Source organism: Danio aesculapii, chromosome 12, assembly GCF_903798145.1.
Source record: "Danio aesculapii chromosome 12, fDanAes4.1, whole genome shotgun sequence".
Classification (NCBI taxonomy): domain Eukaryota; kingdom Metazoa; phylum Chordata; class Actinopteri; order Cypriniformes; family Danionidae; genus Danio; species Danio aesculapii.
Genome location: NC_079446.1, coordinates 45124399 through 45152336, shown reverse-complemented (window position 1 = coordinate 45152336; position 27938 = coordinate 45124399). Strand labels below are relative to the sequence as shown.

General features: G+C 34.2%; 1 protein-coding gene across 1 annotated transcript in view; it reads left to right on the top strand.

Annotated features, from left to right (window-relative positions):
* Nucleotides 1-27938, top strand: part of LOC130238115 (uncharacterized) — a 91578-nt gene that overhangs the window by 35053 nt on the left and 28587 nt on the right. Inside the window, exons 16-35 of the mRNA XM_056469022.1 lie at nt 7042-7308; nt 7382-7477; nt 7559-7694; nt 8659-8691; nt 9092-9127; nt 9210-9242; nt 9355-9488; nt 9590-9856; nt 9942-10037; nt 10162-10297; nt 12020-12052; nt 12211-12243; nt 12397-12432; nt 12516-12548; nt 12661-12794; nt 12896-13162; nt 13248-13343; nt 13468-13603; nt 15306-15338; nt 15495-15527. Coding sequence (XP_056324997.1) covers nt 7042-7308; nt 7382-7477; nt 7559-7694; nt 8659-8691; nt 9092-9127; nt 9210-9242; nt 9355-9488; nt 9590-9856; nt 9942-10037; nt 10162-10297; nt 12020-12052; nt 12211-12243; nt 12397-12432; nt 12516-12548; nt 12661-12794; nt 12896-13162; nt 13248-13343; nt 13468-13603; nt 15306-15338; nt 15495-15527 — 2068 coding nt within the window. The remainder of the gene's footprint in view (nt 1-7041; nt 7309-7381; nt 7478-7558; nt 7695-8658; nt 8692-9091; nt 9128-9209; nt 9243-9354; nt 9489-9589; nt 9857-9941; nt 10038-10161; nt 10298-12019; nt 12053-12210; nt 12244-12396; nt 12433-12515; nt 12549-12660; nt 12795-12895; nt 13163-13247; nt 13344-13467; nt 13604-15305; nt 15339-15494; nt 15528-27938) is intronic.

Genomic DNA, 27938 nt, shown 5'->3' with positions numbered 1-27938 from the left:
AATAATGGACAGTCTGAAGTGCACTAATTCAATTTCACAATGCACCTCAATAATGAGAGAAAAATTGGTGTAAACTCAATGGCTGGAGAATACTCACAATGCACTGTGAAAAAATACACACTAAATAGATTAGCAAGTCTGACAGCTGCAAAATCAGTGTAAGTTTTTAAACATTATACTATTTAATTGTTAGTACAATTTTTACTTTGGACACAAAGTAATCACAAACACTGTCAACACTTTTATCAACATAAAATGGCATCCATCCTGGTGCACTCAGTGTTGCAATTCCCTCACAGATTATTTCTGTATCTACAAAGAAATCTCACTCTAAACTTGTGTTATCCACTTGATCAGGTGGCGCTAAAGTCTGCCAGAACAGTAAGTCATATAAATTTTTTATTTAGTCCTAATAGATAAATCCAAGCACTGTTTTCTCTGTAAGCACAGGAGTGTTGCTGAAACAAAGTAACACTTGTGCTTTCTAGAGAAAGACTCTTATTTACAGTACAGATCTACACTCTGTTCTATGTTTATGAATTGGACGGTCAACTATTCAGATTTTCCAGTTTTCTGTTTTTGGCGGAACTTTACATTCCAGCAGGAAACAACAAGATAATTTTACATTTCGGTAAAAGTGAGATCATAGTTTTGCTACTCTTGTTACCTCCAATGACAATATATGTGAAGTCAAAATTATTCACCTTCCTGTAATTTGTTTTTCCTTTTTCAAGTATTTCTCAAATGATATTTAACAAAGCAAGACATTTTTCTCAGTATTTCCAAAAAAAAAATTCTTCTGGAGAAAGTCAAATTTGTTTTATTTGGGCTAGAATAAAAACAAAAAAATTAAGAATAACTTGCCTAGTTTACCTAATTAATCTACTAAAGCCTTTAAATGTCACTTTAAGCTTAATACTAGTATCTTGAAAAATATCTAGTAAAATATTATTTATTGTATTTATGGCAAAAATAAAAGAAATCAAATATTAGAAATTAGCAATTGAAACTATTATGTTTAGAAATGTTCTCAAACAGAAAGTGGGGAAAATTTCAATTTAACAGAAGGTTAAATTCAATTCTGACCTCAACTTTATGTATATTTGGTGTTTATGATTGGCTAAATAGTACTGTAAAATTGTATAATAGTGTAAAGGCCTATACAGGTTTACAGTACACATTATTATAATTAATCTAAAAGTTATTTGATGTTTGAAGTTCAAGAACTTTGATTTAGAGTTTTGTAATAACTAGTGTTGGTGTTCCAGTGAAGATAACATATTTTGTAAGATTCTAGTAAATGTGTCCTCATAACAGTGGTGCTGGGGCGTACAGTATATAAACCAAACACACTTCCTGCTACACCACTGTAGATGAGCCTGTTGGATGAAGCTGTCAGCGGTAAGTAAAACACCATCATTACTTGTGCTTGTGTAATGTGTTGAGCTACAGTAAAACAGTTACATAGCAATGGATGTGTGAATGCTAAAACTATATATATATATATATATATATATATATATATATATATATATATATATATATATATATATATATATATATATAGGTTATATAGTATATATGCAAAGAATATACACACAGTATGTCTGATAATATTTTTTATTCTGGGGAAAGTTGTATTTGTTTTATTTCGGATAGATTAAAAGCTTAAGGTCGAATTTATTAGCCCCTTTAAGCTATTTAATTTTTCGATAGTCTACAGAACAAACCATCGTTATACAATAACTTGCCTAATTACCCTAACCTGCCTAGTTAACCTAATTAACCAAGTTAAGCCTTTAAATGTCACTTTAAGCTGTATAGAAGTGTCTTGAAAAATGTCTAGTCAAATATTATTTACTGTCATCATGGCAAAGATAAAATAAATCAGTTATTAGAGATGAGTTATTAAAACTATTATGTTTAGAAATGTGTTGAAAAAAAAAAAAGCCTTCTCTCCGTTAAAGGGAAACTGGAGAAAAAAACAGGGGAGCTAATAATTTTGACTTCAACTATATATATATTTTTATTGTCTACAGAACAAACCACTCTTATCTAGTCGAATATTATGTACATCATGGCAAAGATTATATAAATATATTACATAGTAAAAAATATATATATATATATATATATATATAGTTGAAGTCAGAATTATTAGCCCCCCTTTGAATTTTGTTTTCTTTTTTAAATATTTCCCAAATGATGTTTAACAAAGCAGGGAAATTTTCACAGTATGTCTGATAATACTTTTTCTTCTGGACAAAGTCTTATTTATTTTATTTTGGCTAGAATAAAAGCAGTTTAATTAAAAAAAATTATAAAAATTAAGGTCAAAATTATTAGCCCCTTTAAGCTAATTTTTTTTCAATAGTCTACAGAACAAACCATCGTTATACAATAACTTCCCTAATTGTCCTAACCTGCCTAGTTAACCTAATTAACCTAGTTAAGCCTCTAAATGGCACTTTAAGCTGTTATATAATATAATATATATAAACATTGTAAAAAATTATATGTCACTTAGTCCTGGCAGCATATGTTTTTAGGTCATGGTAACTTATTAAACCAAGTTAATCATGTTCTAACTTAATTTTTTAAGTTACGCCGCAAGCTGTTATAAGTCAGTTTAACATAATATAAGTTCAATTGACTCATAAGGTTCATTTGATTCAGCTTAAAATTTTAAGGCAACCAGGATTTTTTTTACAGTGTATATGTATATATACTGTAAAAATACAATGTAAAAAAATTAAGTTCTCTCTCTGTTTATAGCAGAAGGACTTCTACGTGTGCTGTTATCTCTGACTTCATCATGAAGTTATCTCTGGTTTTACAGCATCTGCTGCTGTTCATATCACTCCTGGCCCTGAGTATGTATTTTTAATCATCTGTTTGATTTTGTCTTAATATGCTAGACAATACAATTAACTTATTTATGTTTCTAAATGTAATGCCGTTTGTTTTTTGTTGAACAGCCAGGGCACAATCAACTACTGAAACAACATTGACAGGTAACCCATCACAAATCTTCACTATTTGTTTTCCTCATTTTACTTCAGTTAAACATTTTAATTAAATAATTTAATTAAATCATTTAAAAAATTCCCCCCAAAATAAAAAAGTTATCATTTGCTCACCCTTTACTTGTTCCAAACCATTATGGGTTTCTTTCCTCTGTTGAACACAAAAGAAGATATTTTGAAGAAAGCTAGAAACCTGTAACCATTGACTTCCATAGGATTTGTTTTTTCTACCATGGTTACAGGTTTTCAGCCTTCTTCACAACATCTTTGTTTGTGTTCAACAGAAGAAAGAAACCCATATATGTTTGGAACCACTTGAGGAAGAGCAAATGGTGACAGAATTGTCTTTTTTGGTGAACTATCCCTTTAAATAGGTAGTTTGACTGTTATACTACTTTCTTATAGTTCCTTCCTGGTTTCTGCAGTTCAGTGGTGTTTTTGTCGCACATCATTACTGGATTATCTGGTTTTTCCTGACGAAAAATCTGTGTTTGTGTGGGAAAATATGGGTCACCTCAAAGTTTTTAGGTGTTTTGCTGTTTGTTTATTTTTGTGGAATATTGCAATATTCCTTATTATAAATTATGTGTTTATATGCATCATTCTTTGATAAAAAAATTTTTTCTGTAATTATTTGTTTACTGGCTCGATATGGTAACACTTTACAATAAGGTTGTATTAGTTAATGTAAGTTTATTGCATTAATTAACAGTGAACAGTTTAACAGTTTATATAAAGATATTAAGTATTGCTGAATCAATGTGTTGTGTTGGTCATTGTTAGGTTGTGTTATGTAATCCATGATCAAATGTGCTAATTAGGCTGTTAATGTAAAAAGATGCATTAGAATATACAGTGCATCCGGAAAGTATTGACAGCGCTTCTTTTTCCACATTTTTTATGCTACAGCCTTATTCCAAAATGAATTAAATTCATTTATTTCCTCAAAATTCTTCACACAATACCCCATAATGACAATGTGAAAAAATATTTTTTAAATTGTTGCAAATTTATTAAAAATAATAAACCTGAAAAATCACATGTACAGGAGTATTGACAGCCTTTACTGTGAATCTCTAAATTGAGCTCAGGTACATTCTGTTTCCACTGATCATTCTTGAGATGTTTCAGCAGCTTCATTGGAGTTCACTTGTGGTAAATTCAGTTGATTGGACAAGATTTGAAAAGGCATACACCTGTCTATATAAGGTCCCAGGGTTGACAGTGCATGTCAAAGCACAAACCAAGAAGACAAAGGAATTGTCTGTAGACCTCTGAGATTGTCTCGAGGCACAAGGCTGGGGAAGGTTCCAGAAAAATTTCTGCTGCTCTGAAGGTTCCAATGAGCACAGCGGCCTCCATCATCCGTAAGAGGAAGATGTTTGGAACCACCAGGACTCTTCCTAGAGCTGGCCGGTCATCTAAGCTGAGTGATCGGGGAAGAAGTCAGGGAGGTTATCAATAACCCGATGGTCATTCTGTCTGAGCTCCAGGGTTCCTCTGTGGAGAGAGGAGAACCTTACAGAAGGAAAACCATTTGTGCATCAATCCACCAATCAGGCCTGTATGGTAGAGTGACCAGACGGAAGCCACTCCCCACCTGGAATTTGCCAAAAGGCATCTGATTACTCTCAGACCATAAGAAACAAAATTCTCTGGTCTGACCAGACTAAAATCGAACTCTTTGGAGTGAATGCCAGGTGTTACGTTTGGAGAAAACCAGGCAGCGCTCATCACCAGGCCAATCCCATCCCTACAGTGAAGCATGGTGGTGGCATCATCATGCTGTGGGGATTTTTCAGCAACAGGAACTGGAAGACTAGTCAGGATAGAGGGAAAGATTAATGCAGCAGTACACAGACCTTCACAACAACTCAGTGAATGTCCTTGAGTGGCCCAGACAGAGCCCAGACCAAAATCCTATTGAACATCTCTGGAGAGATCTGAAAATGGCTGTACACCGTCGCTTCCCATCCAACCTGATAGAGCTTGAGAGGTACTGCAAAGAGGAATGGGCAAAAATTCCCAAAGACAGGTGTGCCAAGCTTGTGGCATCATATTGAAAAAGACTTGAGGCTGTAATTGCTGCCAAAGGTGCATCAACAAAGTATTGAGCAAAGGCTGTGAATACGGATGTACATGTGATTTTCCAGCTTTTTTACCTTTAATAAATTTGCAACAATTTCAACAAATCTTTTTCCAAATTGACATTATGGGGTATTGTGTGTAGAATTATGAGGAAATAAATTAATTTAACCCATTTTGCAATTAAGCTATAACATAAATGGTTGCACCTGTTGTTCACTGTTCATTCATGTTAACTACAGTAAAACAAGCTTATAGTAGAGTGTTATCCGTAATCTACACCAATAGCAAACCACAGCCATGCTGTCTATTTCTAATGGACAAAATTTAGCCCCGCCCTTTTACATTATTTGTTTCACATCATCACAGCTGTTGTTTTAATGGTGAATCATTTGTTCCAATTCACTCTTAAAGGGAGGTGTTTTATGATACGATGAGAAATGTTGGCCAAATGAGTTTGTGTGATATCTAATTACATTTGTGTTCATGTTTTCAGAAACTACCACTACAGAATCAGCAGGTATTAATTTAGCATGTTTGATTTTCACACCTAAGACATCAGTTCGCATCGTGAGCGTTTAGCTTCTGTTTTCTGATACAGCCATTAAGCCCATTGTTTTCTGTAGAAAACCTTTAACATCAGTTGACTGACATGAAGAACCTGAAATGACCTGGTAAAATGAGCCTTGACATAAATCAATGATGACAACTTTTAGATATTTTTTTTATTTAAATCAAAGATGACAAATTTTTAGATGATTTTATTATATCAAGGCTTATTTTACCAGGTCATTTCAGGTGAAAGGTATAAACTCACAGTTTAATGAATTATTCAATGGTAGTTTTATTTTGTTTGTTTTTCAGCAACCAGCACAGTTCCATCATCAGGTAGTAAACAAAATCAAATACAAACTATTTAGCTCTTCTTGTTCTTGTTCCTGCTCTGGACTCTCTGTATTTCTCTTGTAACTCATGCCCTATTCTCATGAACTAATGTTACAATAATAAAGCTATTTATTATTTATTTATATTTTATGTCTAGGTTTGTTTGTTTCTGCTGAAAGTTAATGAACGAGAACTGCAATCTGTAATAAGTTAAATGATTAAATCAATGTTGTTTTAATTTTGTTTATTATTTCAGAAACCACCGCATTGCCAACCAGCACAGTTCCATCATCAGGTAGTAAACAAAATCAAATACAAATTATTTAGCTCTTCTTGTCTTTTTCCTGCTCTGGACTCTCTGTATTTCTCTTGTAACCATCATGCTCTATTCTCATGACCTAATGTTACAATAATAAAGCTATTTATTATTTATTTATATTTTATGTCTAGGTTTGTTTGTTTCTGCTGAAAGTTAATGAACGAGAACTGCAATCTGTAATAAGTTAAATGATTAAATCAATGTTGTTTTAATTTTGTTTATTATTTCAGAGACCACCGCATTGCCAACCATCACAGTTCCACCAGGTAATGATATTTTGGATGACTCCTGCTCAATGTTTTTATCTACTTCACAGAAGTGTTTTATCTGTTATTGTTTTCTCTTTAACAGTTGTTGCAACAACTTCTGCACAGCCATGGACAGGTATTTGCTGACTTTTACATTATTGCTGCATTCATATACGAATTGGCATACTTGTCCAATTCTGACTTCGATTTTTGACTTTTTTGGCATTTCTTTTCTTGTGTTTTATTCTCTCTGCAGCACCAGAGATATTCTATCCATTCGGCTCGGTTGTAGGAGACACTGAACACAACGTTAATTACGATGAAAGCTCATATCCTGTTGCTCTTTTGTCTCCATTTACATTCTTTGGCCACACATACAACAGCTTATACGTAAGAATGCAGTTCAATTGTCTGTCAAAGTCTGAATGCAAATGCAGTGATAAGCCTGTTTGTGATTATTGCTTGATGTAAATTGCAGGTTATTTATAATGGACTCCTGACATTTACAATAACATCAACATCAGGACCTGCCTATAGTCCTCTCAGAGGAAATGAAGATTACATTGCTGCGCTCTGGAATGACTTTGATGATTATTACACTGGCTTGATTTCATATCAGCAGTACACTAATGGAAGTGTGCTCGACCGCGCCACTCAGCATATAAACCAATATTTCTCTCCAACAAACTTTAGTGCCTCCTGGGTCTTTGTTGCCACCTGGAGATACAATTTTCAGCCAAATCCGGTAAATGCTATTTATTTTATTTTTTCCATGTCACAAACTATATGAATCATGATGTTGTTTCTTTTCTTTTTAGCAAATCCTGTTCCAAGTGGTTTTAATCTCAGGTGGTGGTGAATCTTTCTTTCTGTTGAATTATGGTGACTGTGCTTCGTTAAATGAAGTAACAGAGGTAAAAACATCACAGGAGTTAAAATTCAGTCATATATTTTCTACATCAGCTCTGTATGCATTCAAACATTTTGTTTTATAGGCCGGATTCAACACAATCAACTCCATAAGCAGCTTTGTAATTCCTGATTCAATTAATGGCAACTACCGAAACCTCAAGAACACGACTAATGTAAATGTTCCCGGTCGCTGGGCCTTCAACGCAACCAGTGGATCAGGTACTGTAGGAGCTTGATCAAGTTTTCGAGTCAGTTGATGGTCAAGCTATGTTTGAGTGTTTTTTAGATGTTGTCAGAATGATACAGACATTGTATGACACAAACATAGACAAAAAAAAAATAAGCTTGAAGTAGATTTTTTTTTAAGTTAGAATTTAAAGCAAGCAGCAAATCGTAGATCAGTGAAAGCTCATAAAGGCAGTTGGTTTCTTCTTTCTTTCTTAAAGAGATGGTATATTTTTTCAATGTCCCATCCCACCTTTCTGTTTAGGAGTATAGTTGACAATTATGAACTGTGTTCATGTGTGTGTATATAATAATATTCATGTTCATGCTTTGGGGTAATAATTTAGCATGCCTCATTTTCATGCCAAAGACCTCCAATAGTCCATTGTGTCCAAAAACTTTATTAATGTAATGTAATGATCTAAGAGCGTGACCATGAAGTTGAGGATCCACGTGCAGTTTTTTTTATAAAAGGATGGTCAAAAATAGCAGGGTCAAATTACAATGTTGAATTTGCAAAAAAGTAATCCAAGATGCAGGCAATAATCAGGGTAGGCAGCAAACCATCAATAAATAAAGAAGGTCACAAACACAGACAAGGCTGAAGTGGGGAATACAGGAAATACTCATAAATGCAACTACAGCAAGCGATTGACTTCAGAGTGAAGGAATTTGATTGCGAGTCTTAAATAGTTTGTGTAATGAGAAACAGCTGGATAAATAATTAGTCCAACAGATTATGGGAAATGTAGTCCGGGTGGCTTGCAATGGTAATGGGGCTAGAGGACCTTGTGGGCACTCCAGCTGGTGATCATAACAATAATAGTAATTTTTGTCATATTTATTATTTTGATGTCTGGGCTTGTTTATTTATGTTATGGGAAAGAAAAAAACTTCACTCATGAAGTAAGTTTAATAAATGATTCATTTGTGTTTTTACTTTTGTCCATTATTTCAGTATACAGCACACCAAACACCACAGTTACACCAGGTAATAATGCACTGGGGTATATGCAGTGTATTTATGTACTTCACAGAAATGATTTATCTGGTTTGTTTTCTTGTTTTCCTTCCTGCCGGCTTCACATTTGATTTCCTGCATCTTGTTTTCTTGTTAGCCTGTTGCTCTCCCTGTATTTAAGTCTCTATGTTTCTGCTGTTGTTGTTCTTCGTTAGCTGTTCATGTTTCTGAGTGTTTAACTTCATATGGAGCAGCATCTCTCTCATCTGTCCCTCATGCACTAATATTACTATAAAAAAACCTTTTTTCACCTTAATGAATAATGTCTAAGCTTTTTTTTCTAGTGAAAGTTTTAATAAAGAAAAGTAATCTAATGAAGTGAGTTTAATGAATCATTCATTGCCGTTCACATTTTTTGTATATTTTTCAGCTACCACCACATTGACAACCACCACAGTTCCTCCAGGTAATAATGCAGCGAGTTATTGACAAAACTTTATTTGTACTTCACAGAAGTATTTTGTATATTAATGTTTTTTCTTTACCAGTTGTTGCGATGAGTTCTGCACAGCCGTGGACAGGTATTTACTGACTTTCAAATGAGAACTGCATTAAATTCAGAATCAGCAATTATTACACAATTCTGATGATTCTTTCTGACTTTACTTTTCTTGTGTTTTATTCTCTCTGCAGCTCCAGAGATATTCTATCCATTCGGCTCGGCTGTAGGAGACGCTGAATATTCTGAAACTGGTTCTGAAAACCACTTTTCTGTTGCTCTTTCAACCCCATTTACGTTCTTTGGCCACACATACAACAGCTTATATGTAAGAATTCAGTTCAATTGTCTGTCAAAGTCTGAATGCAAATGCAGTGATAAGCCAGATTGAGATTATCGCTTGATGTAAATTGATTTCTCATATTGCAGGTCATTTATAATGGACTCCTGACATTCACAATAACATCAACATCAGGCCCTTACTATAGTCCCTTCAGAGGAAGTGAAGATTACATTGCTGCACTCTGGAATGACTTTGATGATTATTACACTGGCTTGATTTCATATCAGCAGTACACTAATGGAAGTGTGCTCGACCGCGCCACTCAGGATATAAACCAGTATTTCTCTCCAGTGAACTTCCAGGCTTCTTGGGTTTTTGTTGCCACCTGGAGATACAATCTACAGCCAAATCCAGTAAAAGTTGTTTATTTTATTTCTTCCATGTCAGAGACATTACAGACAGTGAATCATGATGTAATTTGTTTCCTTTTCTTTTTAGCAAATCCTGTTTCAAGTGGTTTTAATTTCAGGCGGTGGTGGCTCTTTCTTTCTGATGAATTATGGTGACTGTGCTGTGTTATATGAAGTAACAGAGGTAAAGCAGCACAGGATTTAAAAATCAATCATATATTTTATACATCAGCTCAATTCATTGAACTGAATTGAATTGAATTGAAAAACATCAGCTCTGTTTGCATTAATAACATTTGGTTTTATAGGCCGGATTCAACACAATAAACTCCATAAGCAGCTTTGTAATTCCTGATTCAATTAATGGCAACTACCGAAACCTCAAGAACACGACTAATGTAAATGCTCCCGGTCGCTGGGCCTTCAACGCAACCAGCGGATCAGGTAGTTTGATCAAGTTCATGAGTCAGTTGTTTGTCAAGCTATGTTTGTGTGTCATTTTAGAAGTTGTCAAAAGATTTTGAATGATACAGTCATTAGCCATGTTTCCAAGATGCCAAGATGCGCATACATTTTGAAAATGCACATAAAAAACATATGCACGTAACTGAGTAGGGTAAACTTTTTATTTGATAAGAAAATATGCGCATAAACTACAATGGAAATACTTTTACCGCACAAATTCCAGTATGCGCATCAAAAAAAAGGTCATGTGATTTTGTTATAAGAAATCATGTGATGATAAAAATGTGTATAAATGGACAAACCCGGCTGAACACACTGTAAAACATCTGAAATGTTGTTTTGATCAATCTAAAATGCCTTAACCATTTAAATATTAGTGTTATTATATTATTAATGACCTCCAGAATCAAGAGTTGTCTGTGCTCCGCATCTCACACCTTCAAACGTCACCGCACGTTCACTGTGTGTCAGGATTGCCTCCTGAGGCACAAGCCATTTATTAAATAAGGAAATATTGACGCAGCTTTACCTACTGCAGCAAATTCCGTTTTACTGTTGATATTTGGCGCCAATTAATCAGGAAGTGACAATTCTGTTTGCTTTGACTCGTTGGATGGAAATGCTGCTTTATTCACACGTCTTTTATGCGATATTCCAGTTTTGCACATAAAGTTCATCCGCAGTTTTGGATGGAAACATAGCTATTGTGTGGCACAAATTCTATTGATTGTTTATTGTCTGCAAACAAAAGCAGAATAATAGGTAGCAAATCATGAGGAAGCCGTTCTAGACAAGACAAGATTGAAGTGTCGAGGCCAGAGGGCACATTCCAGAGATACACATGGAGAGAGGCAGAGCGAGGGAAAGAGTGAGAGTCAGTGAGAGAGAAAAAGTGAGCAAAGCAGAGAGAGAGAGAGAGAGAGAGAGAGAGAGAGAGAGAGAGAGAGAGAGAGAGAGAGAGAGAGAGAGAGAATGATATGACAACATTTTCACAGAGACAGGAGCTCGTTCATGGGGAAACACAAAGGCATGCACCATAACTATTAGACTTCTTATTTAAAAGAAGTTTAATAATCGTCTAAACATGGACAAAAACATTAAGCTTAAAGTAAATCGATTTTTTTTTTATTAGAATGTAATGCAAGTAGAAAATTATAGATCAGTGGAAGCTTGAAAAGGCATTTGGTTTCTTCTTTCTTTCTTACTGAGAGAGTATATATTTTTAATGTCCCATCACAAATTGCTGTTTTTAGGAGTATATGTCAAATGTGTTCATGTGTGGGTGTCTAATAATATTCATGTTCATGCATTCAGGTAATAATTTAGCATGTACCGTTTGCATGTCTGAGACATCCAATAGTCCATTGTGTTCAAAAACCTAATAATGTAATGTAGTGAACTGGGAGAGTGACCACAAAGCTGAGGATCCAAATGAATTTCTTCTTAAATAGTCCTAAATAGTCTGTGTAATGAGTGACAGCTGGGATTAATAATTATTCCAATAGATTATGGGAAGTGTAGTCCGGGTGACTGGCAATGGGGCTAGAGAACCTCGTGGGCACTCCAGTTTGTAAAAGTAATTTGTGTCATATTTGTTGTTTCGATATCTAGATTTGTTTATTTTGTGGTGAAAATTATGGCAAATGAAAAACCTCATGAAGTAAGTTTACATTTTGTTTTTACTTTTGTCTATTATTTCAGTATACAGCACACCAAACACCACAGTTACATCAGGTAATATTGTAATAATTTAGCTTTTTTTATTTCATCTTGATGAATTTAATGTCTAAGCGTGTTTGTTTCTGGTGAAAGTCATAGGACGGAAAACTCCACTAACAACATGAGTTTAATGAATTATCCATTGCTGTTTTCTTTTTTATTTATTCTTTCAGCAACCACCACATTGTCAACCACAGTTCCACCAGGTAATAATGCAGATAGTTATAGACAACTCCTGTGATAAATAATATCTAAGCTTCATTGATTCTGGTGAAAGTTATAGTAAAGAAAACTGGTCTAATGAAGTTATGGTTTAATGAAAAATTAGTTGCTGTTTAAATTATTTGTATATTTTTCAGCTACCACCACATTTACAACCACAACAGTTCCTCCAGGTAATATTGCAGCGAGTTATTGACAAAACTTTATTTGTACTTCACAGAAGTATTTTGTATATTAATGTTTTATTCTTTACCAGTTGTTGCGATGAGTTCTGCACAGCCGTGGACAGGTATTTACTGACTTTCAAATGAGAACTGCATTAAATTCAGAATCAGCAATTATTACACAATTCTGATGATTCTTTCTGACTTTACTTTTCTTGTGTTTTATTCTCTCTGCAGCTCCAGAGATATTCTATCCATTCGGCTCGGCTGTAGGAGACGCTGAATATTCTGAAACTGGTTCTGAAAACCACTTTTCTGTTGCTCTTTCAACCCCATTTACGTTCTTTGGCCACACATACAACAGCTTATATGTAAGAATTCAGTTCAATTGTCTGTCAAAGTCTGAATGCAAATGCAGTGATAAGCCAGATTGAGATTATCGCTTGATGTAAATTGATTTCTCATATTGCAGGTCATTTATAATGGACTCCTGACATTCACAATAACATCAACATCAGGCCCTTACTATAGTCCCTTCAGAGGAAGTGAAGATTACATTGCTGCACTCTGGAATGACTTTGATGATTATTACACTGGCTTGATTTCATATCAGCAGTACACTAATGGAAGTGTGCTCGACCGCGCCACTCAGGATATAAACCAGTATTTCTCTCCAGTGAACTTCCAGGCTTCTTGGGTTTTTGTTGCCACCTGGAGATACAATCTACAGCCAAATCCAGTAAAAGTTGTTTATTTTATTTCTTCCATGTCAGAGACATTACAGACAGTGAATCATGATGTAATTTGTTTCCTTTTCTTTTTAGCAAATCCTGTTTCAAGTGGTTTTAATTTCAGGCGGTGGTGGCTCTTTCTTTCTGATGAATTATGGTGACTGTGCTGTGTTATATGAAGTAACAGAGGTAAAGCAGCACAGGATTTAAAAATCAATCATATATTTTATACATCAGCTCAATTCATTGAACTGAATTGAATTGAATTGAAAAACATCAGCTCTGTTTGCATTAATAACATTTGGTTTTATAGGCCGGATTCAACACAATAAACTCCATAAGCAGCTTTGTAATTCCTGATTCAATTAATGGCAACTACCGAAACCTCAAGAACACGACTAATGTAAATGCTCCCGGTCGCTGGGCCTTCAACGCAACCAGCGGATCAGGTAGTTTGATCAAGTTCATGAGTCAGTTGTTTGTCAAGCTATGTTTGTGTGTCATTTTAGAAGTTGTCAAAAGATTTTGAATGATACAGTCATTAGCCATGTTTCCAAGATGCCAAGATGCGCATACATTTTGAAAATGCACATAAAAAACATATGCACGTAACTGAGTAGGGTAAACTTTTTATTTGATAAGAAAATATGCGCATAAACTACAATGGAAATACTTTTACCGCACAAATTCCAGTATGCGCATCAAAAAAAAGGTCATGTGATTTTGTTATAAGAGATCATGTGATGATAAAAATGTGTATAAATGGACAAACCCGGCTGAACACACTGTAAAACATCTGAAATGTTGTTTTGATCAATCTAAAATGCCTTAACCATTTAAATATTAGTGTTATTATATTATTAATGACCTCCAGAATCAAGAGTTGTCTGTGCTCCGCATCTCACACCTTCAAACATCACCGCACGTTCACTGTGTGTCAGGATTGCCTCCTGAGGCACAAGCCATTTATTAAATAAAGAAAAGATTGACGCAGCTTCTCCTACTGCAGCAAATTCAGTTTTTACTGTTGCTATTTGGCGCCAGTTAATCAGGAAGTGACGATTTTGTTCGCTTTGACTCGTTGGATGGAAATGCTGCTTTATTCACACGTCTTTTATGCGATATTCCAGTTTTGCGCATAAAGTTCATTCGCATTTTTGGATGGAAACATAGCTATTGTGTGGCACAAATTCTATTGATTGTTTATTGTCTGCAAACAAAAGCAGAATAATAGGTAGCAAATCATGAGGAAGCCGTTCTAGACAAGACAAGATTGAAGTGTCGAGGCCAGAGGGCACATTCCAGAGATACACATGGAGAGAGGCAGAGCGAGGGAAAGAGTGAGAGTCAGTGAGAGAGAAAAAGTGAGCAAAGCAGAGAGAGAGAGAGAGAGAGAGAGAGAGAGAGAGAGAGAGAGAGAGAGAGAGAGACAACATTTTCACAGAGACAGGAGCTCGTTCATGGGGAAACACAAAGGCATGCACCATAACTATTAGACATCTTATTTAAAAGAAGTTTAATAAACGTCTAAACATGGACAAAAACATTAAGCTTAAAGTAAATCGATTTTTTTTTTTATTAGAATGTAATGCAAGTAGAAAATTATAGATCAGTGGAAGCTTGAAAAGGCATTTGGTTTCTTCTTTCTTTCTTACTGAGAGAGTATATATTTTTAATGTCCCATCACAAATTGCTGTTTTTAGGACTATATGTCAAATGTGTTCATGTGTGGGTGTCTAATAATATTCATGTTCATGCATTCAGGTAATAATTTAGCATGTCCCGTTTGCATGTCTGAGACATCCAATAGTCCATTGTGTTCAAAAACCTAATAATGTAATGTAGTGAACTGGGAGAGTGACCACAAAGCTGAGGATCCAAATGAATTTCTTCTTAAATAGTCCTAAATAGTCTGTGTAATGAGTGACAGCTGGGATTAATAATTATTCCAATAGATTATGGGAAGTGTAGTCCGGGTGACTGGCAATGGGGCTAGAGAACCTTGTGGGCACTCAAGTTTGTAAAAGTAATTTGTGTCATATTTGTTGTTTCGATATCTAGATTTGTTTATTTTGTGGTGAAAATTATGGCAAATGAAAAACCTCATGAAGTAAGTTTACATTTTGTTTTTACTTTTGTCCATTATTTCAGTATACAGCACACCAAACACCACAGTTACATCAGGTAATATTGTAATAATTTAGCTTTTTTTTTCATCTTGATGAATTTAATGTCTAAGCGTGTTTGTTTCTGGTGAAAGTCATAGGACGGAAAACTCCACTAACAACATGAGTTTAATGAATTATCCATTGCTGTTTTCTTTTTTATTTATTCTTTCAGCAACCACCACATTGTCAACCACAGTTCCACCAGGTAATAATGCAGATAGTTATAGACAACTCCTGTGATAAATAATATCTAAGCTTCATTGATTCTGGTGAAAGTTATAGTAAAGAAAACTGGTCTAATGAAGTTATGGTTTAATGAAAAATTAGTTGCTGTTTAAATTATTTGTATATTTTTCAGCTACCACCACATTTACAACCACAACAGTTCCTCCAGGTAATAATGCAGTGAGTTATTGACGACACTTTATTTGTACTTCACAGAAGTATTTTGTATATTAATGTTTTTTCTTTACCAGTTGTTGCGATGAGTTCTGCACAGCCGTGGACAGGTATTTACTGACTTTCAAATGAGAACTGCATTAAATTCAGAATCAGCATTTATTATACAATTCTGATGATTCTTTCTGACTTTACTTTTCTTGTGTTTTATTGTCTCTGCAGCTCCAGAGATATTCTATCCATTCGGCTCGGCTGTAGGAGACACTGAATATTCTGAAACTGGTTATGAAAACCACTTTTCTGTTGCTCTTTCAACCCCATTTACATTCTTTGGCCACACATACAACAGCTTATATGTAAGAATTCAGTTCAATTGTCTGTCAAAGTCTGAATGCAAATGCAGTGATAAGCCAGATTGTGATTATCGCTTGATGTAAATTGATTTCTCATATTACAGGTTATTTATAATGGACTCCTGACATTCACAATAACATCAACATCAGGCCCTTACTATAGTCCCTTCAGAGGACGAGAAGATTACATTGCTGCGCTCTGGAATGACTTTGATGATTATTACACTGGCTTGATTTCATATCAGCAGTACACTAATGGAATTGTGCTCAATCGCGCCACTCAGGATATAAACCAGCATTTCTCTCAAGTAAACTTCCAAGCTTCTTGGGTCTTTGTTGCCACCTGGAGATACAATCTACAGCCAAATCCGGTAAAAGTTGTTTAATTTTATTTCTTCTATGTCAGAGACATTACAGACAGTGAATCATGATGTAATCTGTTTCCTTTTCTTTTTAGCAAATCCTGTTTCAAGTGGTTTTAATTTCAGGCGGTGGTGGCTCTTTCTTTCTGATGAATTATGGTGACTGTGCTGCGTTATATGAAGTAACAGAGGTAAAAACATCACAGGAGTTAAAATTATTATATATTATTATTGTCATATATTTTCTACACCAGCTCTGTATTTATTCAACACATTTGGTTTTATAGGCCGGATACGACACAATAAACTCCATAAGCAAGTTTGTAATTCCTGATTCAATTAATGGCAACTACCGAAACCTCAAGAACACGACTAATGTAAATGCTCCCGGTCGCTGGGCCTTCAACGCATATGCAGGTATTTAATTGGCTTTTAAATTTGTTGCATCAGAATCAGAAAGATTTTGACTCTAACTACACACATCTTTGTGTTTTTTTGGCAGCTCCTGCAATATTCTATCCATTCGGCTCAACTGTAGGAGACACTGAACACATTGTTAATTACGATGAAAACTCATATCCTGTTGCTCTTTCAACCCCATTTACGTTCTTTGGTCACACATACAACAGCTTATACGTAAGAATTCAGTTCTGTTCCAAGTCAAAATCTGAATGCAACTGCAGTGATTATTGCTGAATGTAAATTGATTTCTCCTATTACAGGCTATTTATAATGGAGTTCTTTCATTCACATTATCGCCAACATTGAATGTTGACATGAATCCCTTTGGAGGAACTGAAGATTTTGTTGCTCCGCTCTGGAATGACTATGATGATTATTACACTGGCTTTTTCTCATATCAGCAGTACACTAATGGAAGTGTGCTCGACCGCGCCACTCAGGATATAAACCAGTATTTCTCTCCAACAAACTTCAATGCTTCCTGGGTCTTTGTTGCTACTTGGAGGTACAATCTACAGCCAAATCCGGTAAAAAGTCATTTATTTGTTTACTTATTGAGGTCACAGTCTCTATAATCTTTGAATTATGATGTTATGTTGGGTTTTTTTTTTTCAGGCAATCCTGTTCCAAGTGGTTTTAATTTCAGGCGGTGATTGGTCTTTCTTTCTGATCAATTATGGAGACTGTGCGGTCTTATATGAAACAATGGAGGTAAAACAAACATACCAAGATTTAATTCTGTACTCCACATCGACTCTCTATGTTTTCCTAACATTTGTTTTTCATGTTTTAATAGGCCGGATACAACACAATAAACTCAGTAAACAACTTTGTGATCCCTGATTCAATTAATGGCAACTACCGAAACCTCAAGAACACGACTAATGTAAATGTTCCCGGTCGCTGGGCCTTCATCTCAAACAAAGGATTCGGTAGATATTTAATCAGTTTCACATGTTAGTTTGTTTGATCTACATATGTTAAGAGGTGTAATTATGTTTATGTTTCTCTTTAGAAAATATCATAGGAACCCAATTTAAGCTCACGTCGTTTTTAGACCTGACACAGAGTGATAACCTGGAGGCTGTTCTGCAGCAAGTAAGTCAATGGAGAATTTTATTTTGAATGAACATAATTATAACAAGTGGAGTATTATGCAAATAAAATCCATTCTGTCTGTCTCTCTGTGTTTAGATAAAACAAGTACTGGTCAGCCGTGGGCTGTCAGGTAACTTCGAGATAAAGAAAAGGCGTGTCAATAAGGTGCAGCCGTAATGAGAAAACGTCTGAAAGTCGCTGCTTTACATGAAGAAAACCTTTCAATTTAATCACCCTTAAGCTTTCTAACATACCTCACAGCATATTTACACAAAATTATGAACACAAAACATAATTATAATCAAACTAATATATATAGTATTTATTCATCTTAATTGGTAATCAATGATTTCCCAATGCAATCTCAAGGCAATGTGTAACTTTTTGATTTAGTGGCTAATTCATATTCATTTGTATCATTTCATTCATATATTTTACATGAAGAAAACCTTTCAATTTAATCACACTTTAGCTTTCTAACATACTTTACAGCATATTTACACGAAATTATGAACACAAAAAATTATAATATATATAGTATTTATTTATCTTAATTGGTAATCAATGATTTAGAGGTGGGATGCCTACTTTAAAAGTGGTATGTTTTCATAAGAATGAAATAGCATAAATTCATACGAATTAGCCACTTCTCTGACAACACATAATATAGTTATGTTTCCTCGTGAAATTGGACTGTTTTTAGCTCTTTTTCTCATCATGCTTGTGTTTTATGAAATGTTTAAACATGCATCTTAATTTAAAACTTAAATGATAGAAGAAATACAATATGACAACTAAATAAACAACAGGTTTATAGTGGATAAACTTTGCTGGTTAACATCTTTGTCATAAAATTTCAGTCATCTTTTTTGGGACATTACTAATTAAATAGAGAAAACTTTTATATAAGTATAGAGTATAACTTTTGAGATAACTTAAAAAAAATAACTTCGATATTGTCTATTCAATACACAAGGAAGAACATTATTTATTGATTTAGATTTACACAAGTTATGCTTTTGAATTGGAAAAAGAATCAGTATTTTTGTTTTACATCGTACTTATTTGCACACAGATACACAAGCAGATGTCTTAATCTTGTTTTTATTTAAAGTTGTTGCTTAACCTATTATCACTGTACTTTTGATCATTGAAATGATATTTCGAATGTTTAATCATTTTATATTACTCTGTATCTATTTCTGTTCATGTTTTTACACATGCTTGTACATCTTATTGCACTTTATGGAAACTTCAATATGTGCATAAAATATAAAAATTCACATAAAAATGTATTTTTGCTTAGTTGATTTGAATAATATTTTATCCAATAAGAATTACATTAAACCTTAATAGAAACACATTTACTAAATAAATACCACAGGAAAAAAGATATTTTGATGTTGTGTTTTGTTTATTTGTTCTAATAGTTGGATTTTATTTTTGAATTTTTTTCAGTGCTCTTTCTGCGTTTGGCTTAGCGAATGTATTTTCTAGATAATAGTTTTCATTTCATAAATGTCTTTGCACAGTGTCCATAAGACAAACATATACCACAATGTTTTTCTTCTGAAAGTGTGTGTGTGTGTGTGTGTGTGTGTGCGTGTGCGTGTGCGTGTGCGTGTGCGTGTGCGTGTGTATGTGTGTGTGTGTGTGTGTTGCTATTGCTTCCCTGTAAAAGTAAGATTAAAAAAATCAAATTTTATGCATTTGAACAGCAGGTGGCCCGAGAGGCATAATGTTTTTCAGCTGTCCATGCCTAATTCTGTGGATTATTGTTGAATTTCTGTATTTGTCTCCTGGCATTACAGTATAAATCCTCTAATTTTAGATCCAGATTTGTGATTCCACAACATAAAAAAATCATTACATGTGTGTTAATAACTTTACAGGGGTGTTTTTTTATTATCATTTATACAGTTTTTCCTTTAACAGAATCTACAACTAATGACATACCTTAGAATTAAAACCTACTCTGTTTTTAAGAAGTGTCAGAAATTAATCGAAGAAATTTGTGAGCATTTTTTCAGCAAATAATACCCCACTCATAAAGTGAATTTTAATGTGTCAAATAGTAAAAGTAGACTCCAATAAATCCTACTTAATAATAATAATAACAATAATAATAAATTAATAATAATTATAATAATTAATTCATTCTTTCATTTTCTTTTTGGCTTAGTCCTTTTATTAATCAGGGGTCACCGCGGCGAAATGAACCACCAACTTATCGAGCACATGTTTTACGCAGCGGATGCCCTTCCAGCCGCAACCCATCTCTGGGAAACATCCATACACACTCACTCACACACTATGGACAATTTAGCCTACCCAATTCACCTGTACCACATGTCTTTAAACTGTGGGGGGAAACCGGAGCACCCGGAGGAAACCCACGCGAACGCAGGAAGAACATCACTCCAAACTGAAACGCGAACTGACCCAGCCGAGGCTCGAACCAGCGACATTGTTGCTGTGAGGCAACAGCACTACCTACAGCGCCATTGCGTCACATAATAATAATAATAATAATAATTATATATTATATATAGTTATTATTATTATTATTAAGTAGGATTTTTTCTTTTCTCAGTAAATGGCCTACTATAAATAACAACCATTATCCTAACTTATGTGATTAGTATATGAGATTTTACTACGTGTTAGCTAAGTGGTTGTATGTTTTAAAATAGACTGGCATATTATGAATAATATTTGTAAAGGAAACACAGGCCCTATATGTGCCGTTTACATGTATTTTAATTAATATGAAAAAAGAGTGCAAGTTTTTACCAAAACTAATATAGATTTTTTTTAAATGCATATGCGTGTAAAACAATATAATTTGCACAAAAAAGTATAGGGTTTTTTCTCTATAGAAGTTGTTACTCCACCCCATTTAGAGCATCATTATCGGCGTTTTACGTTATAACTAACGTGGTTCAAACAATGGATTTGCAATAGAGAAACTACGGGTTATGGGAAACACTCATCACTACAATGTTCTTTTCCAAAATTATGCATCATACTATTATAGTTCAGCCACAAGTTTTGTCATTGTTTGGGAAATCACCCCAGCCTAGGCTGGTTTCAGCTGTTTTTTTACAGCAGGGCAGTAAATTTGTTGTACTGAACAGATTAGCTTGTTAATTAGCTTGTTGCAAGCATGTTTTAAAATACATGGCTAACATGTTTTTACACATTGATAGAACAGATTAGCTTGTTAGCCTGTTGCTAATATGTTTGTAAATATATAACAAACATGTTTTTACACATTGATAGAACAGATTAGCTTCTTAGTACAGTTACCCTGATGCTAGCATGTTTAACATATACTGTATGATTAACATGTCTTCGCATTAACAGTACAGATTAGCTTCTTAGTGCAGTTAGCCTGATGCTAGCATGTTTTAACACATACTGTATGGTTAACATGTTTTTAGACACTGAGAACAGATTAGCTTGTTAGTTAGCCTGTTGCTAGCATGTTTTAAAATGTATGGCTAACATGTTTTAACACATCAATAGAATAGAACAGATCAACCTGTTGCTAGCATGTTTAACATACAGTATATGGTTAACAAATTTTTACAAATTGTTAACTTGAATCTGCGTGTCTTAGCATGCTTGGAACATTATCATGCATTATCATATTGCTTGTATATTTCTATTATTCTAAACATACTTGCATTATGAAACATAACATGTTAACATGTTGAGTAAAGCATGAGTTACCTATGCTTGCACGTCTATCACATTTTTTAACACATTTTTTAACACATTGACACATTTTAGCTGTCACATGTTTGCACACTTTAAGCATGAACCAACATGCTCCTAAGGTTTTAAGCACAATGTTTTTAGCATTGATTCAGCAAGTGATTCATATCTTAAAATGTTAAAGTTTAACACATTGTTAACATTTTTAAAGCATGCTTCAGCTTCATGTTTTGCCCTGGTGCATGATTTATGATGTCACATTATCCTAGGCTAATTGTTTAAACTAGGGTTTTGCATCTTTTTGATTGTAAGGTGTTTGAAAACTATAAGTCCAGTAAAACATTGTATGTTACAGACATACATATTCTTTACAGCAATAGATCCAACATCCCTCTCAGGTGCTAAAAATCATTTGAATGAGTCAAATGTTTCTGCTTCAGCTTATGAAACGAATAATCAACTACTAATCACCTACTACCTACATTGTTCAGTAGCTTGACAGCATCTCAGCTATTTAAGATAATGTAGATTTTCCAGTAGTTATCTACCCTTTCCCGCCCGTAGGAGGGTAGCTTGACAACAGTTACATTCCATTTAGTGAACACGCAAAGCAGCACAGTGTCATCTTAAAAGATAACATACTACAATAGTGTATTACAGTCATCTATTGATAGATCATGCAAGTCATGATTTTACATTTAATTATTTATTTATTAATTTCTGTTAATTTGTAAATATTATTTTTCTGTTGAATTTGAAATCATAAAGTAAACAGGTGGCAATTAACCTGAAGTTCGAACGCTGATTGAGTTCTTCAATAAAATTTCTTACCAAAATGTAGCCATGTGTCACTAATTTGTTGGGAAAATGCAACCATGTGCTTAATCTAGGTTAATTAATTTGTAACTGCAATGCTAAATTTGTTGCAGTTTTGTACTTTGACTCGACAGTTTGATCAATTTAAAAAGCTATGTTTAATGAAACATTAAAACCCAGTCCCAATTCTATTTTTGTACCCCTACACCTTCCCCTTAGCCCTTGAAACAGAGTGTGAAGGGGAGGGGCTTGAAAATTTACCTCTAAAGCTTGGTTTATACTCGACGCATCTGCTAGTTTGCTTGAGTGAATATGAATGACTTTGAAGAGATTTTGTCTAAAACAGGTATGACTGTACAGACATCTTTATTATCCGTGATCATAGAGATAACCAGATGATCAATAATTCTTGGCAAGAAATTGCAAGCCATCTGTATTCTTTAGTAAGTGTACTTTTTTTTTTTTTTTTGCGTTTTATTCTTGCAATAATAATAAAAAAAAATACATAAATAAAATAATATATATAAAATATATATATATTTGTAGAGCAACCCATGTTCTGCTGTCATTAATATTTTAATAAACTTTTAATAGGTAAAGTTCAAAGTTTGATAAAAAAAATAAAAAAAAATCTTAAATGGTTATAAAAACCCTTATAATCATTGAAATAATTTATACAAATAATAACAAATTATTAGTTTACAAATATTGAATGATATTAATGATATCATTTGGATCCGGAAACTTTCTACTTTCTTTTGACCGCCCCCTGTTGTTTTAGGGAATATCACATGGGCGAACGCGGCAATAGTAAAAGCCTCATCCATTTCGCGAGGTGTGCGCACAGTCAGCGGAGGTGCACGATGCGGTGCCAGGCGAAAGTATAAATTCAGCTTTAAAAATAGGACAGCACTACAGCACCTGCACATGTCATCGCAATCTCTTGCTTCATATGAGATCGACGATGGCAACTGCTCTAGTAAATCCAGTTGCGTTATTTTTTGGTATTTATCTTCAGGAAATCACTGAAGGCATATATCATGTTATCATAACGATCTAATGTGGCAATAAGATCATAACTATACTGCGCATTTACACCATGGCCATATTCATACATGTAAACACAAGAAAACAACATTAACATTATAGCAGACACTGTAAAAAGCTCATTCCCAGCCACTAGACTTTCTGACAGGGTATTGGAGTGTCATTGAGTGTCAGAATGTTGTGGGACAGCCATACAGGATTTATGATTATGGATTATAGATTGCGAAATTTAGCATTTTTTATTTTAGCGGGTTTTTTTAAAGCATAATGGTAAAACACGAACGCGGTTGTGAATGTATTAAAACATAGGCTTGTTTGTTGTAACTACTAATTTGTGCATCTCTTTACTTCCGTGTGCAGCTATGCTGCCATTGTAGATGGTGTATTCTGGGAAATATTTGTACCCCTTAGTTTCAAGTGTGGTCCTGAAAAACCTTTGTTTCAAGGGCTATCTAATCTAGCCCTTCCTCTTAAAACAAGGGGAAGTGGAAGGGCTAGATTAGATTTAGATTCAATTTATTGTCATCACACATGTACAAGTACAAGGCAACGAAATGCAGGTAAATGGAACCCCCCCGACCGTGCACAGACATCACAACTCCAGGGAAGACAGGTCACAGGAGGTGGAACAGAAAATAAGATACATTCAGGAAAGAGAGGCAAAAAAAACCTCCCTCTCACCTTGCTCTTAAGTTAGAGCAATGTGAGATCAGGGAGAAAGAAAAAGCCCCAGCAATCTAGCACAAAAACACATCGACAAGACATAACATTGCCACAGGGGATGGGAACAGGGGGTGTGGATATAGTCCGGTAAGGGCGGGCAGCCATCAGGTCCTGCAGCCATGGAGGCGCTGGTCACACACTACCCCCTCCAGTGGGTGAAAGCATACGAAGGCGTTGGATTGGGGCCAGGAAGTGTCGTGCTGTGTATCTCTGTGTGTGTGTGCGTAATCCTGTAGAGTTCAACAGGTGTCCTTGACAGGGATCAGGAATTTCAGAGCGTGGGATTGGGCTTAAGTTCTGACATTATAATTGGATTTCACTGCTTTAAGTACTAAATAGTTTACCTAAAATGACTGACGTTTTTGTAATATTATGCCTTTGTGGAAAACAAAATAGTCTGAAAAAACATGTAGTGTAGCTACCTTTTAGAAGTGTATATTGACATTAGCTTTGCTACCTTTCCTGATGTGCAGCTTGTAGCTAATCAATTCATTTACAGACGATCGTCACGAGAAGGCAACTAAAATATTCGATGTATTAATTGAAAAAGTAACATCTTAAATGAGTGTTAATGCATTCAAAATACATTTATCTCACCATTACCTTGCTACAGTTTTTGCTATACCTTCGGGTCTAAATGCATTTTGAAATACACATTGAATTTTGCTACATCCCATGATGTATAATGATGAAAATGCAGTCCTAGTTTCCTAACCATGTAAATCCAATAAGCACAAATAACATTTAAAGGTCCTGTGAAGTGCTTTGGAATATGCATTTGTATTCAATGTTTGATGTAATCTCAACCAAAACACAAAGAGAGGGTGGGACAGTGTAGCTCCTCCCCTTTCTTTACTCCCCTTTTTTAAAAAAAAAACAGCCAGTAATGTTTTGTTTTATCACCTCTCTGCCAGAGAGTGTGGTTGAGCTCAAGCGTATCAAATGAAAAGCATCTTGAAGGGGGCGGGACATATCAGATATGGAGAGCATTTGATTGGTTATGATTTGATGATAAACTGAAGTATGAGGTGGTGACCCATTTAGGTGGAAGTGACAAGCTTTACATTTTTATATTAATTTTATGTCTTCTAAACACAAATTTTGTCACCGTTTTGGAGCACACTGGCTTATAGATATCTTAAAAACGAACAATATTAAAACTAACATCTAAAAATCTTTCTTTAATTTCATGGGACCTTTAAACTATCATTTTGACATGATCAACAACTTTTAAAACATTAAAAACACTGTGTGATTTACATTTTAATACTGTGGATGGAAATGCCAAATGTCTATTTATCATTTACCAAAATCATTTTCATTTTGCAGCAAAACTTTACACATACTGCATGTCATACAAGATGCAAGTTTAATTACAGAAATGCATTGCCATTTTACAGTTCAGAATGCCTTTAGTTTTGCTACGCACAAGCGTCCATATTCTACATATTTCAGTAAGAGGAATTATTTATGTTGTTTTAAGCCATGTATCTTAACACCTTGCGTGCTCTTTAAAACATGAAATGCCATTGCCAGTAAAACATAGAAACGTGTATACTGAGGAATGTCACTATACAAGGTGTTCACTACTGTGTGTGCACTTGGCTGGGTTAAATGCAGAGCCCTGAATATAAGACAGTCGGCTGCCTGTCACAACTTTACTTTTTTCCTTCACAAACAAATTAATACAAAAGTCAGCTTTTAATATATAGATACGCTTAATTGTAGTATGAATTTAAAACTCATCTACTTATAGTTTATAGTAAATTTTTATATACTAAAAAAGGGACAATTTAGTGTAAAATGATATTCAAGTAGTACACTTACAAGTACGCTAATAGTATATATATATATATATATATATATATATATATATATATATATATATATATATATATATGGATTACAATTAAGTTAACCTATACACTGAACTTCATACAATGAAATGAAAGCTACTTTTTTCATAATCAAGTACTACTACTTTTGCCATTTCAGCTAAAGTGACAGCCTAATGATTGCTCACGTCAAGCAGATTCTTTCTGTATCTTCAAAAAAGGCTAAATCAAATTTTATCAAGTTTATCTGGTGACACTAAAGTATGTCAGAACAGAAATCATTAATTAGAAATTAGTTATTAACATTATTGTGTTCAGAAATGTGTTAAAAAAAATCTCTCCGTTAAACAGAAATGGGGGGGGGGGGATATACATAATAATTCTGACTTAAACTGTGTTAACTAGGCAAGTCATTATAACAGTGCTTTGTTCTGTAGACAATATGAAAAAAAAGAAAAAGAAAAAAAGAAAAACGCTTCTTGGGGGGGCAGCTAATAATATTGACTTTAAAATTGACCTTAAAAAATGAACTGCTTTTATTCCAGCCAAACTAAAACAAAATAAAACATAATTAATACAATGAATTTCATACAATGAAATTAAAGCAACTTTTTTTCGTAATCAAGACTGCTAATATGCTGCGGTTTTACTTTTTGTGACACCATTATGTCTTTTTTCCCCATTTCAGCTAAAGTGACAGCTGATTGATTGCTCGCGTCAAACAGATTCTATCTGTATCATCTGAAGAGGCTAAATTAAATTTTATCAAGTTCTGGTGACACTAAAGTATGTAAGAACAGAAATCATTTATTAGAAATTAGTTATTAACATTATTGTGTTCAGAAATGTGTTAAAATAAATCTCTTCGTTAAACAGAAAACGGGGGAAAAATATACATAATTCTGACTACAACTGTGTTAACCAGGCAAGTCATTATAACAGTGCTTTGTTCTGTAGACCATTGTTTCCCAACCACGTTCCTGAAGGCACACCAACAAATTTTCCACCTCTCCCTAATCAAACACACCTGAATCAACTCATCAGAACATTAGAAGAGACTCTAAAACCTGAAGTTAATGGGTCAGATAAGGGAGACGTACAAAATATGTACTGTCAGTGTGTCTCCAGGAATCGGGTTGGGAAACACTGCTGTAGACAATCTGAAAAAAAAAAAATAATAAATAAATAAATAAATAACGCTTCTTGGGGGGCAGCTAATAATATTGACTTAAAAAAAAAAGTATTCCAGCCAAACTAAAACAAAATAAAACATAATTAATACAATGAACTTCATACAATGAAATTAAAGCAACTTTTTTTGTAATCAAGTACAGTATGAAAAGAGATTGCTAATGTGCTGCGGTTTTACTTTTTGTGACACCATTATGTCTTTTTTTCCCCATTTCAGCTAAAGTGACAGCTGATTGATTGCTAGCGTCAAACAGATTCTATCTGTATCATCTGAAGAGGCTAAATTAAATTTCTGGTGACACTAAAGTATGTCAGAACAGTAAGGAATATTAATTATTTTTAATTATTTACTTCTGATATGTATTTCTGTAAGCACTGAATTGTTGTTGACACCAAGTAACTTTTGTGCTTTCTAGGGAAAGACCTGCTTTCAGTCCTTGACACAACATAACATTCCAATCATGGGAAATAATAAGGTAAGCTTACATTGCAGTGAGTGATATCATTGCACTTGTGAGTTCTGCATTAACATTACCTGCAATGGCAATATAAAAACAGAAATGCTTGAAAATGGTTGTAGATCTAAAACAGTATCAATGTTTTATACTCG